Below are 17718 nucleotides of genomic sequence, written 5' to 3' on the forward strand. Positions count from 1 at the left end.
CCCCCAAATGATTTAGCCTTTCCTTGTCCTTTAAGTCTCCCCATATTTCATTTGTTCAGAAGATCTGAAGCCAAACAGGAAGAAAAAACACTGAGCTGTGTAAAGAAAGTTACCATAATGCCTCACTCCTGCACAGACACGGAGACCAAGTGAACATGCTCAGTAAGACTTAGTAAGACTGAGTCAGCTTCCTGCTGATTGGCTCAGATCCACATTCCTAAGGGGGGGTAAATTCTTAGCATTCTTGAGGGAGGGGGGCAGGAAAGAGCAGAGAACAGAAAGCTGTGTGTCTCTGGCACAGGAATAACAGACACAACTAATCTTTTTTCAGAGAAGTCAGTGAAGCTTTTCTGTGAGTGCTTATGGCTGTATTTATATAGACCTTTCTGATAAAGCTTACATAGTTTTTACCTTTCTTTCTCCTTTAAAGGACATAAGAACCTTACATTTTCCTACCAGGTACATAAGTTGAGCACATCTCCCCTGTCCAAACCATTTGTATTTCATCTGCAAGTAGCACACGTGCACTGTAAATTTCATGCAGTGAACAGTGCAGGTTTACACAGGCATTACTTAAATAAAAGCTCATGTTGTTTCCTCTAATGGTTAAACTGAGTTCAAGACAAGAGATTAGGAGAAAAATACATGTTTCTCTAGCAGAGTGCACAGCTAAAGCAGAATTTCTATGGAAACCAACAGTGCCATCTGCTCATTGGCTGCCTGACAGGAGGGGCGAGTTTGGCGAACTGAACATGCTGTTAGCCAAGAGCCAAAGTCAATTCCTAAGGGAGAAAACGGAGTGGGTTAGAGGAGGAGAAGCAATCCTAAATAATTAAGGGGATGCTGCAGCCTTACTCTTAACCTTTGAACAACAGGAGCGACTGGTATTTAAAGATTTCAAAGGCATTTAGCTGATTCCATTTTTTTTTTTTTGCAGTGGGTTTACTTTAATGGTTGTATCAGCTGCTGTTCTTATAGAATCTTTTCCATAAGTATTTGCAGTGCTAGGTAAATATAACACTTAAAAGTGTCATATGTATAGTATGTGGTTTTGGTGTGCTGAATGTAATTTTGTCTATTCTTAGGCTATGTCACCAGATGGAGAGGCCATTGTTACAGGAGCAGGAGATGAAACACTTCGATTCTGGAATGTTTTTAGTAAAACCCGCTCCACAAAGGTGAGCACGTATGAGCCTTGTACATAAAACAAAATTATCTCAAATGCAATTTTTCTATAACAGAAAGCATGTGCAGTTTCTATTGGTACACAAGTTCATCATTTTGCCTGCTAAGTTTCTGAGGTGGTAGCCTGTGTCAGTGTCTCAGATGCATTAAACTTGAGAATTTGTTTACACATAAAAAAAAATTAATAAGATAATAATAATACAATAATACAACATTTTGCACACGAAAAAATCAATAAGAAAAAACAATGTTTAACACATTGGCACCTCTCAATTTCAGGAGAGTGTTCTCTGAGGAATGGATTGGGTAACACACCTCCCCAAAATGTTGTAATTGGTGTCATTGGTATTTACAAGTGGATTCAAATATTTTTTGTTCTTTGGATACTGGGAAAAATTTACCGGTTTATACACTTTTGCCCGACCGTTTTCTTCTTTCTATAGTATTCAAAGAGATTAAATTTGAAAACAGTCTTTTTTGCCTCTAACTGAGGACATAGTTCCTCAGTGTGTTAAAAGCCCCCCTAATTACTGGGTTTTCAAACTATTATCAAAGACATTCAGGATTCATTTTATGTGGGCAGCTGTGATCTGCTGTGTGTTCTGTTTGCATTATTGCTAATACAGCTGTGTAAGTCTGTATCCACTTTATTGCTCTGTGCACTGACTGCAGCATATAGCAGTTTGGTGAGGTCCCCAAACAACTTGGTCTTTCCCCCTATATGGTCTAATTAATGGCTGCCCCAACTCTAGTATGGGCTCTATTACGGTATGTTTTCTTTTAAAGGAAAACTATGCCCCCGAATGAATACATAACAACAGATAGTTTATATTTATGTTAAGTGACCTATTAAAGAATCTCTTTGAACTGGAATATATCGGTAAATATTGCCCTTTTACATCCTTTTTGTGATGGTCTGTGTGCTCCCTCAGAGATCACCTGACAGGAAGTGATGCAGCTCTTACTGTACCTTTAGGCTCAGGCTGTAATCACCCACATTGTTCACCTGTTCACACCTCCGGCATTGTATGTACTGCCTGGCCTATGCTGCCTGTGTGTAGTATGGCACATAGGAAACATAGGGCAGGGAGGGTATGGCACGCACAGGCAGCAAAGGGCAGAGAGGGTATGGCACGCACAGGCAGCAAAGGGCAGGGAGGGTATGGCACACACAGGCAGGGTAGGGCAGGCAAGAGGTTTGCACACACAGGCAGCATAGGACAGGCAGAATATGGCACACACAGGCAGGCAGGGTAGGGCAGGCAGAGTATGGCACACACAGGCAGCATAGGGCAGGCAGAGTTTGGCACACACAGGCAGCATAGGGCAGGCAGAGTACTGCCTGTGTGTGCCATACTCTGCCTACCCTATGCTGCCTGTGGGAGGTGACCCTGGCAGGGGTTTGTTCTGGGAGTTTGTCAGCAGTTGGAAATAGCCATTAAATGGTCCCTAAAGGTGTGTTATATGCTGGGGGTGCTGTGCTATCCACAAGGGAGGAGCAGGGATATTGATTTAAGGGTTTGTCTTAATATGACATAATATAATTCTTTCACATACTGTATGAATGATAGTTGATATCCCTGCAGTGAGGACCAAGCATTTTGGGTTTTTGCTGCACTACCACCAATGTGATAAAATGGGTGTGGTTTGAAGTGGGTGTGGTTTAAAAGGGGGAGTGGTCAAAACTAGCTTCCATTAGCGGCCATCCACCATGTATTCGAGAGAAATTCCAGCCCTCGGCACCGCAGAAGTTGGACAGCACTGGTCTAAGGGACCAATATCGGCAGCTAGAATAGCCCCGTGTATGGGAACCTTTAGGGTGAAGACACACACAATTACTAATATAAGCTACTTGTCACGGCTACTAAAATAGACAATGCTGATCATTTACTGATAACTGTCTCTACGTGTGTTTTAGTAGAGGCAATTCTCAGTATTGTCTATGGTAAGGAATTTAGTAGCCATGAAAAAATAGCTGCTACTAGTAAGCCCAGTGTGTCTTCACCCTAAAAAGGGTTAAAGTGCATACAGAGTCGAAGCTGATAAGGAAACACTGCTCATCTCAGTAAATCTCTTTAATCAACCATCCTGGTGTGTCTGATGCCTCTTTGTAACGAACTACCCTACTAGAGAATTGCTCTGACCCTGGCAGTTCTATGTCCCAGTCTGGACAGCCCTTGAACTGGGATTCTTCATTTCCCCCACTTTTGTTTTTTTTTAACCTATCTGCACTGAAGAGACTCCACTACCCCTTTTGCAAATTCCCAGTTTAGTATGTGGGCTAGGTAGCCGCCAGCCAGATCTGCTTCAGTAACAGAGCAGCATCCACTTAGAGTGGAGTGAATATGCATAGGGTTGGCGGCGCTATTTGTGATGTCTCAGGCAGTCCATTCCTCTAAAGTGTTCTGTCCTGCCCTGCATTGCTCCCACAGACTGTACCAATCTGCTCTGCTCATTCCCCTCCCTTCCCCTGCCTTCTATGATCGTTCCTCTCTCTCCTGTGCTCTGCTCATTCCCACCCACCCCACAACTGATTGGTTCCCTCTGACTCTCTCTGTGCTCAGATCATTCTTCCCCTCCTTCAATCTGCTCTGATCGTTCCCCTCACTCTGTGCCCTGCTATTAACTGAGAAAGATAATTTCCAGAATAACAGCTGTGACCTTTTTCTCTATAACTCCCTACACCTGATCATATACTGTACCAGAACAACAGCTGCAGCGTTGTATTCCCTGCAACTTCCTAGACTTGGTCATATACTGGTCCCGAACAACAGCTGCAGCTTTGTATTCCCTGCAATTCCCTGCACCTGGTTAACTGAGAAATGTAAAATAAACAATAACTATAATTGAAAATGCAATGTACTAAAAAACATTTAATTTTTTTTTTTACCTGCAACTCCCTGCACCTGATCATGTATCAACGTGCAGAAAAAGTAATGATCCAGTGCAGGGAGTTGCAGAGAAAACAAAGACACAGTTGTTATTCTAGAATTGGAATACAGTACATACTAATGTGCACTGTTTTTATATCTTTTATAATTTAATAATAGATGCAGGCAATTGCATAGTGTGTAACAATGTTTTATGAACTATGGATTGTTGTATCCACTTGGGCACGTTCATTTGTGAATCATGCACATTTGCTTTGAAACATACTATTGCACTATAAACATCATTTTTTTTTACATTTTACAACTAAGCTTATTGATCTGGCAGAAGCACAAACAAAATATTGCAGACAGGGAGCAGAGGAAGGAAACTGGGAGGGGTTTTCTTTGCTACTGTTATTATTTATTATGTAATTATTAACATTTATTTATAGCGCCAACATATTCCGCAGCGCTGTACAATAATTTTATAAAATTTCTCCTTTAAAGACTGGGCAGTTTGTATCATGCACTAGTGATAAGTAAGGAGAATGAAGCCCATGTACTATTACATATGGAGGAGGCTTCACAACTAGATCAAGTTATTACAAGTGACTTCAGTTATCCAAATCTTCAAAGAGTACGCCCAATTTAGTAAAGTAAAGTTTATATATATAGTGTGCTAACACAGTTTAATTAAACAATTTATAAAAGGGGTCAAAGTTAAAGAAAAAAATCTTTACCTAAAACAGGTGTTGACCTGGGTGTATATACCCCAGGTCCCCCGCCAAATATTTCAAATGCTAGTACACATGCAGTGAAGATCACATAAATATACACACACTCACCGATGCCGAAATTTGGTTCGGGTGCTTGGAGCCCCAAACTCCCAAGGGAGCAAACTCTACTCTGAAGAAAGTGGCTCGCAAAGCACCATGGTCAGCCCAAAAATGGATAAAACTCAAACATTATTTACATCCTTAAAAACCCAGAACGCTTGACGCGTTTCCGTGCGTACCCGCACTTAATCATAGGCATGCATTCATTCTGGACAAAATTTTTGCAGAGGGAAGTAAAGTGGATATTTACATTGGGCACGTGCCAACCACATGGTTTAAATTCTATATTTGACATTAATTATGTTCCCTCAAAGTGATGCCGCCAGAGAATTGTATATGTCATGTTGGTCTATCTTTCTTTATTTCGTTCTATTTCATTTTTATACTCATAAAGAGAGAATGAAATAAAGAAAGATAGACCAACATGACATAAGCAGTTCTCTGGCGGCATCACTTTGAGGGAACATAACAATTAGGGTTGTGGCACACGGGGAGATTAGTATGTTTCTGTCTCAGAATGCATGCCTATGATTAAGTGCGGGTACACACGAAACGCTTCAGGCGTTCTGGGTTTTTAAGGATGTAAATAAAGTGTGAGTTTTATCCATTTTCAGGCTGACCATGGTGCTTTGCAAGCCGCTTTCTTCAGAGATTTGACTGGAGTAATGGTGCAGCCAAGTCTTATGTTAAATGACAACTTATTTCAGGCAGTTCAAAAACCTACTAGGAAAAATTCTCTTGGATCTAGTAACAACTAATACCGAATTTATCTTTACCGTTTGCGTGGGTGTGCATTTAGGTAATAGTGATTGTACCATAGTCTCCTTTGAGATTATTTTGCAGAGAAAACTCAATAAGAGAATAATTTAAGCACTAATTTTTAGATGTTAAACTTTCAGTCTAACGTCTTACATATTAACATATGCTACATATTAACTGGGAAAGGCTTTTTGCAGTATGAAACTGCAATATTATGTCTTTAAAATGCTACTTAAATGTTACTTAAATATTCATATCAGTTAGTGATGAGCTAAATGCATGACCTTGTGCTACTTAATTCTAATCTTCCCATTCCCGCACCTTGTTTCAATCCCTTCACCTGTTAGACTGCAAGCTTTTTTGGGCAGCGCACTCTTCACCTCTTGTATCAGTTATTTGTTGCTTTGTATGTAATTCTGTATGTGTAACCCCTCTTATTGTATAGTGCTGTAGAATATGTTGGTACTTGTTAATAATAATGAACGGGTCTGTCCTGTTTCGCTTTGCCAAAAATTTGCAAAACTGTGAAATTTTTTGTTTATTAGTGAAAAAATGTGTGCATCACTAGTCAGTATATTACCCTTGTAAGCAAGCAAAACCTTTATGGTTTAAAGGGTTTTTCTACCTTTTCTGGCTGCCAACCAAAAAATATATAGATTGTTCCCCTGACTATAATAATATATACCATGCAAAGACTGTGTATGTATGTTTCTGAATAAGCTGTTTAACACATTAACACTTTAATAGCTGCAGTTTAAATAAATGCATCTAGAAACTTTTCAGAAAGTCTGCAGTGTGAGTCACATGTAATACATTACATATTTTATTAAAATTACCTAATCTCCTAAAATAGCTTCATTTATGTGAAGGTAAACCACCCCTTTAATATAAGTATTGATTCTGTGCATTAAGCTACTAAGAAATGCCCTCCCCTTTAAGCAAAACAGGGATTGTTTGTCCATATATTGCAGTATACTTCAAGCTGGCCATAATTTATACACTTACAGTGGCTTGCAAAAGTATTCGGCCCCCTTGAACTTTTCCACATTTTGTCACATTACAGCCACAAACATGAATCAATTTTATTGGAATTCCACGTGAAAGACCAATACAAAGTGGTGTACACATGAGAAGTGGAACGAAAATCATACATGATTCCAAACATTTTTTACAAATAAATAACTGCAAAGTTATTGTTTTTAGTTTCTTTTCCCTAAAAACTGTATATTTTGACAGTGTGACTATTGGATCAGATATTCTAAACAACTAATTACTCTGTTGTGTGACTTATTTTGTCGTTTCACTAATTTGCGCAATTTTTGTGGTTTTATTGCATTTTTATCCCTGTATTGTATTCCTGATCTGTGTTTAGCATAGCTTTGCCATGTGTAACTTTGGTGTAGAAAAATAACTTTACCTATTTTGAATTCATCAGAATGTGTACTGTCCAAAAATATATGGTTTTCTGGGGGTCTCTGTATAGTTAGGGGGTGTCACGGCACATAAATACACTGTCAGGGGGCTCTGTGCAAAAGGTGTGTTGGCAGGCGAGAAATCCATATGCACTATTTTTATTTTGGGGTCAGTACATACCCCAGCCTGGTATATCTATGCATATTGGGCATCAAACTGTTCTGTAGACCTTAGGTGTTCCTATTTGGGGTGATTTGCTTTGTATGCAAGAAATTGTGTGAGATATATGCAGCAAATTGCAAAATTTTTAGGCGATTTTCTAAAATGTCATAAAGTCCACTAACTTTAGGAAAGCTTTGCAGGTTGGTATTTTGGTGTAGAAAGGATTCTTTACCAATGTTGGATTTGTCAGAATGTGTACTTTCCAAAACTATATGGCTTTCTGGGTTTTTCTGTATAGTTAACGGGTGTTATGGCACATAATATGCTGTCAGGGGGCTCTGTATGCAAAAGCTGAGTTGGCCGGCAAGAAATCCTTATGTGCTGTTTTCTTTTTGGGGTCAGTACATACCACAGACTTTGGTATATCTATGCATATTGGGCATCAAACTGTTCAGTAGACCTTAGGTGTTTCTATTTGGGGTGATTTTCCTCTGTATGCAAGAAATTGTGTGAGATAAATTAGGCAATTTTCTGAAATGTCATAAAAATCGGCAAACAGAAAAGCTTTACGGCTTGGTACTTTGGAGTAAAAAGAAGTGTGTACCCATTATAGATTTAGGGGAATGTGTACTTTCCAATAATATATGGCTTTCTGTGATGTGTGTACGTTTTTTGTACCATTATCCCACATTAGGGCCGCCACGTGTACCATCCCGCCGGCGACTTGCATGTTCGCCGGTGGGCTGGCAGGGGAAGGCAACTCAGGGAGATTAGTCGCCCGCGAACAGGGAGTTTTGTCGTGGGCGACTAATCTCCCCGTGTGCCAGAGCCCTTAAGGATGTAAATGTGTTGATTTTGCAGGAGTTGAAATGACAGATCATATGGGGGTATGTTCCCATTGGGGCCCCTAAATGCCACATATTTGGGTAAACCTATACATATTGTGCATCAAACTGTTCAGTGGACCCCTGGCGTTCATATTTAAGGTGTTTTATTTGGTTACTTTATGACCTATAGGAGATAAGATACTATAGACTGGAAGCTTTGGAGTGATTTTTTTTAAAAATGTCACAAATTTTGATGATAACCAATAAAACTTTAGGAAAACATTGCAACTTGATAGTTTGGAGTAGACAGGCAGTTGTACCTATTCTGGATTTCTCAGAATCTATTCTTTCCAGAAATGTGTAATTTTCTGGGATAAACCTTCTGTTAGTGAATTTTTTGGCCTTGAAATCTAAAGTATGCAGCTTTCTGAAGCAGTGCTTTGGAAATTTGGTAGTGTACTGCTGGGAGTGTTTGACCTATACAAGTGAGAAATCTTCATAAAACTTATATATATTTGGTATTGGCACGTTCAGGAGACATGGGACTTTCCAAATCAGTTGTATTTTTGTGAATAAAATAATTTTGTTTTTGGTATGTGTGATTATATTATGGAAAATGTTTTGTTTTGTTTTTTAATTTTTTTAGACATTTAGAAGCCTATATCTTGTGACAGTATTGGAATTACACCTTAATTCTACCATATTTTGAAAGCTTAGGTTGTCCTGAAAAAAACAATATTGTAAACTAAAAGTCCCCCCGAGGAAAGGCCCCTAAAGTGAAACAGTGCAAAATGTTCAAAAAATGTGCAAAATGGCAGTAGTTCTGCTTTGACCAAAACGGCTGGCAGTGAAAGGGTTAATGGGACTGCACTAGGCAAATCCATAATGGAGAAGGACCTTGGAGTCCTTGTAGATAATAAACTTGGCTGTAGCAAGCAATGCCAGGCAGCAGCTGCAAGGGCAAACAAGGTTTTGAGCTGTATAAAAAGGGGTGTAGATTCACGGGAGGAGGGGGTTATTATTCCCCTTTACAGAGAGCTGGTAAGGCCCCATCTGGCCCCATGCTGTCCAATTTTGGTCTCCAGTGCTTAAACGGGACATTATTGAATTAGAGAGGGTCCAGAGAAGGGCAACTAAGCTGGTTAAGGGTATGGAAAGTCTCAGTTATGAAGAAAGACTGGCCAAGTTGGGTCTGTTTACGCTGGAGAAGAGGTGCTTAAGAGGTGACATGATAACTATGTATAAATATATAAGGGGATCACATAATAACCTCTCTAATGCTTTATTTACCAGTAGGTCCTTCCAACGGACACAAGGGCATCCACTCTGTTTAGAAGAAGGGAGGTTCCGTTTAAATATTCAGAAAGGGTTTTTTACTGTGAGAGCTGTGAAGTTCTGGAATTCCCTCCTCGAATCAGTTGTGCTGGCTGATACATTATATAGCTTTAAGAAAGGGTTGGATGGCTTCTTAGCAAGTGAGGGAATACAGGGTTATGGGAGATGGCTCTTAGTACAAGTTGATCCAGGGACTGGTCCGATTGCCATCTTGGAGTCAGGAAGGAATTTATTCCCCCTCTGCAGCAAATTAAAGAGGCTTCAGATGGGGTTTTTTGCCTTCCTCTGGATCAAATAGAAGTTAGGCAGGGTTTATATAGGCATTATGGTTGAACGTGATGAATGTACGTCTTTTTTCAACCTATGTTACATGCATCAAAATGCACTCCTTGTACTTCCCTGTAGTTGCACTTCTCAGTCTTTCCTGCCTTCCATTCTGAATTGACACCCTGTGTCAGTCACTGCAGTCCATGTGTGCCAAATTACTTGCGTTGAACTTGATGGACTCTTTTTTTTTTCTCTGGTCTTTTTTCAACTCGACAATTGTAATTTTTTGGCGAAAAACTGACAGCATTCCACCAGGACTATATAATACCAACTGTAAACCATGGTGATGGTGATATGGTTTGGAGCTGCTTTGCTGAAATGTATTACTAAGAAGGCAATGTTTAGAACTAATTCTTTATGGGCGTCTGTGCTCTAATGTTCTGTTGTTGCATTGTGCTCTTTTTACACTGTGCAGATTCATCCTAAATGTGGCCATTGTGCTCTGTTGCTTTATTTCAAATTCAACCTTTGTAAGAGCAATGCAGTGGATTCGGACAAACTGTTGAGTCTAGAGCACAGACCCACTGTGCAGGCCAGAGCTTTCTATTCCCTGCTGTTTACATCCCAGATTATATAGTTTTATATAGGATTTACAATTACTGACCATAGCCACTACCTTTCCTGTTGGTTTCCACTACCTTTCCACTACCTTTTACTGTTGGTTTAGAGCTTTTTATCAAGGGCCTCTCAGTGAACTGGTAATTAGTTTGGTCAGCTCCTTTAAAGTTCTGCAGGATCAGGAAGTAAATAACCCAGCCGAAAACTTAAGTTAAGTATAAATATGCAACTATCCTTATATTTGTAAGTATTCATAGAAACTGATATATATATATATATATATATATATATATATATACTTGATGGAATCCTTTAGGTTAGTGATCCTCAACCAGTGGCCCATGAGCAACATGTTGCTCACCAACCACTTGGATGTTGCTCCCAGTGCCCCCAAAACCAGGTAGTTATTTTTGAATTTCTGGCTTGGTGGCAAGTTATGGTTGAATAAAAACAAGATTTACTACAAATAAAGCCTCCTGTAAGCTGATAGTGGGCAAAGGTCTGCAACATGTTACTTAAGGTTTCTTACTCTTTGATTTAAATCAAATACTGCTTTGTCACTGCGGAGATGTTTTATCTACAAAAAAAATTATATAATTTACTCCTTTGGCTTTTCTAGTAAGATTCAATCTATGACTGACCAACTTCACTATATACCTGCACTATACATGATAAGTTTTATTCTGGGGGGCAACCTGCCCTACAAACTGCCATAACAAGTGCTCTGGAAACATACCGCAGATAGATGTAAAGACTGTAAAGAACTCACCCACAGGGTTGAACTGAACTGGGGAAATACCTGGTGGGCCCCACCTACCGGGAAGTGGGGGACACATGCCCCTGGGGAGGCAGCCTTGGTGGGCCTTGCACACCACTGTTCGACCCTGCACTCCTACTTATCCTGTGTAATTGTCAGTAATGATGTTCTTATCAATACCGTATGATACACAGAACATACCTTACACCAACACATCTACATTTCATGGGCCTTAAATAAGTTTGTTTTAAATGTGGGTCAAAGTACAGGTATGTTCTTGCATGCATTCTGCCCAGTGATAACCAGATTTTAGGGGAAAGTGGTTAATTTTCTTCTACAGCATGCCAAATGTCCGATCTGCAGGCATGTGCCTTTTTGGCTTAGTTGAGAATATAGTTCCTGGCAGGTTTTAATGCATTCTCCTGAAAGCTTTTATACTTCTGTGCTAGAAAACTAGTGACGTTATACATTTAATTAGTGCTATAAACAGTGCTATGTATGCAGGACAGAGTTAATGGTTTTCATTCTTCTCTCCTAGGAGTCTGTCTCTGTTCTTAACCTGTTCACCAGAATACGATAGATTACTCAACTGTGGAACACCTTCCCTCTTAAACATATCCTTGCATCAATGGACATCAACAAAGACTGGATTTCTAAGGAGCCTAGAGTCTCCAACCAACTGTGGATATTTTGCACAATACATTATAGTGAAAGGTGTTCATTAAATAGCAAAACATTTTCAGTTTATGTGTTGAGTTGAACAGGCTTTGAAAGGGGACCACAAATAACCTGCTGCTGACAATAGTCTATAGATATGTGTTTATGTATATGCTGATGTTTTTGTTAGTGCTGTGGGGTTAACACAACTGTCTCCAAATGACAAAAGAATATAAAAACCACTGTGACCTCAGCAAACCCTGCCATAAAGATAAAGCTGTGATTTATAGTAGTGAGTATTTTACATACTAATCTTACATTTGGAACTGCTTTTTTTTGCATGTGTGCCATTTTCTTGAACTTTTGCTGCCCAGCATATCTGTCTGCAGCTTGACTTTTTCAGTTCCAAATAAATCTACAGCCTTCTCCACAAGGGTTGTCATGGGGGTGGGGCTTATTTTTAAAATGGTGGCAATTTTTTGCGTGAATTGCTTGTTGCTTCTGTTGCATTTTATTTTAATAGATGATGGACAGTGTTTTAACTAAGATGTTATTGAATAATGACTGTCTTGTTTGCACCCCACCATGTGTTCAAAATGAAGGCACCACCCAAATACAGGGTATCATTTGAACACGTAGTGATGAGGGAATAAAAAGAAATACAAGAAAAGCACTTAGTTTTTTGTTAGTGAAAGCTCAGTCATGGGTTTTTCTTTGGGGCGGTATCATTCATTCCACCAGCACCAAGAGGTAGAAGAGCTAACCTCTTTATTCTTGTTTTATAACCAAAAGTAAAATCCAAATAATAGTTTGAAAATGTATTTATTTTGTGAACGTGTGTGCCAGTTAATTAAGTATGATTGTTATCTGTTATTACATCCAGACTATGGCAATATTTTTTTTTCAGCATTCAGCATTATATGTCAGTGTTCTTTGTGACTCTCTCAAGTATCTCTTGCTTCTGAAGCCCCCCTTCTTTCCCTTTTGTCATTTTTTGTTTTCCTGAAAGGTACTTTGTTTTTACATATTACTTTCTAAGCATTTGGATGCTATTGCTCCATTTTGGGCTTGTCCATAGAGGCTGCCAGTCTTTGTGCACCACTAAGAGTTTTTGACCACAAAGTGCTTAATTTGTATTTTTATATTTTGAATGGTATTCTTTGGACATGTAAAATAACAGCTTCTATGTGTTTACACTTTTTGCTTTGTTTTGTTTTATTGTGCTTTTGAAGTGTTAATGATTTTGCAGATACACTGCATTTTTATGAAATTAATTTATGAATAATTTACAGTATAAAGTGAAATATGTTTCACACCTCATTTAAAGGGTCATCACACTCCTTTTTATCAACACAAGTTTATTAGAGCTTGTGCTGAACACATGCTTGTTGCTTATAGACATTTGGGGTTTTTTTTACACTTAGGAAAGTGTGAAATTGAAAGAAATTTCATTTTTCTTCTACCTGGTTATTTAAAGCAGGTGTGGGAGGACAAATAGACACTTAATCAATTTCCTTTTATTCACTATGTACTCATCTGTAAACCTGAGTTGCAGCAGAAAGAAAGGAAGGGCTGGTTCATACAGCGTATTCCCTCTTACATAAAAATGGCTTCACAGGCAAGGATATTGTGGCTACTAAGGTTGCACCTAAATCAACAATTTATAGGATCATCAAGAACTTCAAGGAAAGAGGTTCAATTCTTGTTAAGGAAGGCTTCAGGGCGTCCAAGAAAGTCAAGCAAGTGCCAGGATCGTCTCCTAAAGAGGATTCAGCTGCGGGATTGGAGTGCCACCAGTGCAGAGCTTGCTCAGGAATGGCAGCAGGCAGGTGTGAGCGCATCTGCACGCACAGTGAGGCGAAGACTTTTGGAAGATGGCCTGGTGTCAAGAAGGGCAGCAAAGAAGCCACTTCTCGCCAAAAAAAAATCAGGGACAAATTGATCTTCTGCAGAAAGTATGGTGAATGGACTGCTGAGGACTGGGGCAAAGTCATATTCTCAGATGAAGCCGATTGTTTGGGGCATCTGGAAAAAGGCTTGTCCGGAGAAGAAAAGGTGAGCGCTACCATCAGTCCTGTGTCATGCCAACAGTAAAGCATCCTGAGACCATTCATGTGTGGGGTTGCTTCTCTTACAAGGGAGTGGGCTCACTCACAATTTTGCCCAAAAACACAGCCATGAATAAAGAATGGTACCAAAACACCCTCTAACAGCAACTTCTTCCAACAACAGTTTGGTGAAGAACAATGCATTTTCCAGCATGATGGAGCACCGTGCCATAAGGCAAAAGTGATAACTAAGTGGCTCGGGGACCAAAACGTTGAAATTTTGGGTCCATGGCCTGGAAACTCCCCAGATCTTAATCCCACTGAGAACTTGTGGTCCATCCTCAAGAGGCGGGTGGATACTGACTCTTTGCATATTTTATCCCTCACACGGAACAAGCAGACGCGACACAGGAGCCCCCGGGCAGTGCGGGAAATCCAGTCTAAAGGCACCATAACCAATTATACCTTACAGGTACAGTGGGCACAGCACTTTCTTTCCCCCAGTACACATTATTGCTCTTTTTCTCTCCTTTTCTGCCCTCATCTACTTTGCACTAATTAGCCTAATATGGCCTATGAGGTAGGCAGCTTGCCTAAGACAGACACAGCAGATCCATCACCGGTCTGCAGACTTAATTCAAGGAACAGGCAAGCAGCAGAACAAACGGGCTAGGCCCAAAGACCAGAACCCAGAGAGTAAAAAGAGCAGGCCTTCCCCACAGCAGGTAGAAAGGCCAGTGGAGATTCCTGACTGGTTCAAACCTTTTCAGACCGCGTTTTTAGCTATCTCCTCCTCTTTAGAGAAGATCTCCACTATGCAGTTACCACATCAAGGTACCTCATCAGACAAGCCAGGTACACATGGTCCAACAACCAGTACCGTGACTAATACTACACAACCAGAAACAGAGGGATATACCTCAGATGAGGAAAATCCAGTTCTCAGTGATTCTGACGGTGCAGACCTGGCCACACATTCGGCTGACTCATCCCATAGGTCCCAATCGGAAGCCGTGAATACCCTGTTAACGGACATGTTTCAGACGCTAGGCATACAGGAAGAGATAAAAGAACAAAAGACTTTGGACAAGCTCTTTGGTTCAGCTCAAAAACACTTACCTGTACATGAAACAGTACAAGAACTCACTAAAAAAGAGTGGAAAACTCCAGATCGTTGACTATCCAAGGATAAGAGACTCGACACCCTGTATCCTTTTGATCAGTCACACAAGGACTTGTGGGACAATATCCTAAGGATGTACCAGTAGCTAGACAAGCTAAACGCACCACCATCCCTCTGGAGGACGGAACATCTTTTAGAGATCCCATGGACAAAAAAGTAGAAAGCTTGCTCAAAAATATCTTCTCTTCAACCAATACCACCTTTAAAACGGCGGTAGCCGCAGCTTGCGTATCACACACAGCAGTCTTGTGGCTCGAAGAAGCACTTACAGTAGTCACGGACGATTCCTTTGACATGCATAGCCAGCTATCCAAAATCCTTAACGCAGTGCATTTTCTCTGTGATTCCTCTATGGACATACTACAGCTCCTAGCCAAGACCTCGGCCATGGCAATTGGAGCCAGACGTGCTCTCTGGATGAAAACATGGAGCGCCGACCCGGCCTCAAACTTTCATGGGTACTTCACTATTCCGCCCCGAGTTAGACCCACTTATCAATAAAATCACAGGCGGAAAAAGCAATTTCCTCCCGCAAGATAAGAAAGCACGTCCAGGCAGCTCACAACCAAAGCAATCTTTCTGTCCCACCAACTATACCAGACAATCCCCTCAAGACCGCAGAACACATATCCAGGGCCCTCAAAGGGCTACCGACCCAATAGAAGACCAACCTGGAACACACAGAGGCGCCTCTTCAAGGGAGCCTCAGACAAAACTCAAGAGGCATGAGAATCAAGCCACCTCCGAGAGCCCGGAGGCAATAGGGGGCCACCTCCTACTCTTCAGGGAGGAATGTCTATCCACAACCACAGACAGGTGGGTTCATCAACTCATATCTTCGGGCTACAAGATACAATTTCATCACCAACCACCCTGCAAGTTCCTAGTATCAAACATCCCCCCTTACTCCTCAGAAGAGCAAGCCATAAACAAGCAAGCCATAAACGCTGTGTTGGTTTCCAAGGCAATTGTACCGGTTCCAACACCAGAAAGGAAAGCAGGTTTCTACTAAAACCTTTTCCTGGTCCCAAAAAAGGATGGGTCATTCAGTTCTTGACCTGAAGGCCTTAAACGATGGAGTGGCTCTGGTCCGTCATAGCCAACGTCCAACAAGGAGACTTATTCACGTCCATCGATCTTCGGGACGCCTACCTCCACGTCCCCATCCATCAAGACCATCAGAAGTACCTTTCGCTTTGCATTCGCTAGAAGACGCTTCCAATTCCAGGCACTCCCTTTCGGACTGGCCACAGCTCCTCGGGTCTTCACAAAGGTGATGGCGGCTCTAGTGGCCTACATGCGTCAACAAGGCCTTTACGTACTGCCTTACCGAGACGACCTTCTGCTAAGGGCACCATCCCACTCCCAAGCACTCTCCGGGACCAACAAATGCATGCGCATCTTACAAGACCACAGAAAAAGCACACTACTCCCTACACAGTCAATTATCTTTCTAGGACTTCATTTTGACGCCTCTATAAACAAGGTGTTCCTCTCACCAGAAAAACAAAGAACCCTGTCGGTGGCTGCGCAGTACACCATGTCAGCCTTGACAATCACCACAAGAACGTGCATCCCCCTCCTGGGCCTAATGACCGCTGCCATAGAGGTGGTTCCATTCGCCCAATTTCACATGCGCCCACTACAACTAGATTTCCTCAAGCAAAGGGCAAGAATCCAACACGATCTCAGAAGTCCGATATACCTACAGTCATGGCCAAAATTGTTGGCACCCCAGAAATTTTTCCAGAAAATCAAGTATTTCTCACAGAAAAGTATTGCAGTAACACGTTTTGCATGTTTATTCCCTTTGTGTGTATTGGAACAGAACAAAAAAGGGAGGAAAAAAAGCAAACTGGACATAATGTCACACAAAACTCCAAAAACGGCTGGACAAAATTATTGGCACCCTTACAAAATTGTGGATAAATAAGATTGTTTCAAACATGTGATACTCCTTTAAACTCACCTGGTGCAAGTAACAGGTGTGGGCAATATAAAAATCACACCTGAAAGCAGATAAAAAGGAGAGAAGTTCACTTAGTCTTTGCATTGTGTGTCTGTGTGTGCCACACTAAGCATGGACAACAGAAAGAGGAGAAGAGAACTGTCTGAGGACTTGAGAACCAAAATTGTGGAAAAATATCAAGAATCTCAAAGTTACAAGTCCATCTCCAGAGATCAAGAATTGTCTTTGTCCACAGTGCGCAACATTTTCAAGAAGTTTGCAACCTATGGCACTGTAGCTAATCTTCCTGGATGTGGACGGAAGAGAAAAATTGATGAAAGGTTGTAACGCAGGATAGTCTGGATGGTGGATAAGCAGCCTCAAACAAGTTCCAAAGAAATTCAAGCTGTCCTGTGGGCTCAGGGGGCATCAGTGTCAGCGCGAACTATCCGTCGACATTTAAATGAAATGAAACGTTATGGCAGGAGACCCAGGAAGACCCCACTGCTGACACAGACATAAAAAAGCAAGACTATAGTAAGCCACAATCCTTCTGGGAAAATGTCTTGTGGACAGATGAGACCAAGATAGAGCTTTTTGGTAAAGCACATCATTCTACTGTTTACCGAAAACAGAATGAGGCTTACAAAGAAAAGAACACGGTACCTACAGTGAAATATGGTGGAGGTTCAACGATGTTTTGGGGTTGTTTTGCTGCCTCTGGCACTGGGTACCTTGAATGTGTGCAAGGCATCATGAAATCTGAGGATTACCAAAGGATTTTGGGTCGCACTGTAGAGCCCAGTGTCAGAAAGCTGGATTTGCGTCCGAGATCTTGGGTCTTCCAGCAGGA

At 41.0% G+C, this 17718-nt stretch overlaps 1 protein-coding gene across 5 annotated transcripts in view; it reads left to right on the forward strand.

The window, feature by feature from the left end:
• The window catches only part of fzr1 (fizzy/cell division cycle 20 related 1), a 119442-nt gene extending 106557 nt beyond the window's left edge, over positions 1-12885 (forward strand). For 4 of the 5 annotated variants that reach the window (XM_031895007.1, XM_012955632.3, XM_012955636.3 and 1 more), the window contains 2 exons: positions 1086-1178; positions 11568-12885. In XM_031895007.1, coding sequence (XP_031750867.1) covers positions 1086-1178; positions 11568-11609 — 135 coding nt within the window. In that variant the 3' untranslated portion in view covers positions 11610-12885. The remainder of the gene's footprint in view (positions 1-1085; positions 1179-11567) is intronic. The other variant, NM_001126529.1, reaches the window with a different exon arrangement.
• The last annotated feature ends 4833 nt before the right edge of the window (positions 12886-17718 follow it).

The sequence above is a fragment of the Xenopus tropicalis genome, chromosome 1 (assembly GCF_000004195.4).
Source record: "Xenopus tropicalis strain Nigerian chromosome 1, UCB_Xtro_10.0, whole genome shotgun sequence".
NCBI lineage: Eukaryota > Metazoa > Chordata > Amphibia > Anura > Pipidae > Xenopus > Xenopus tropicalis.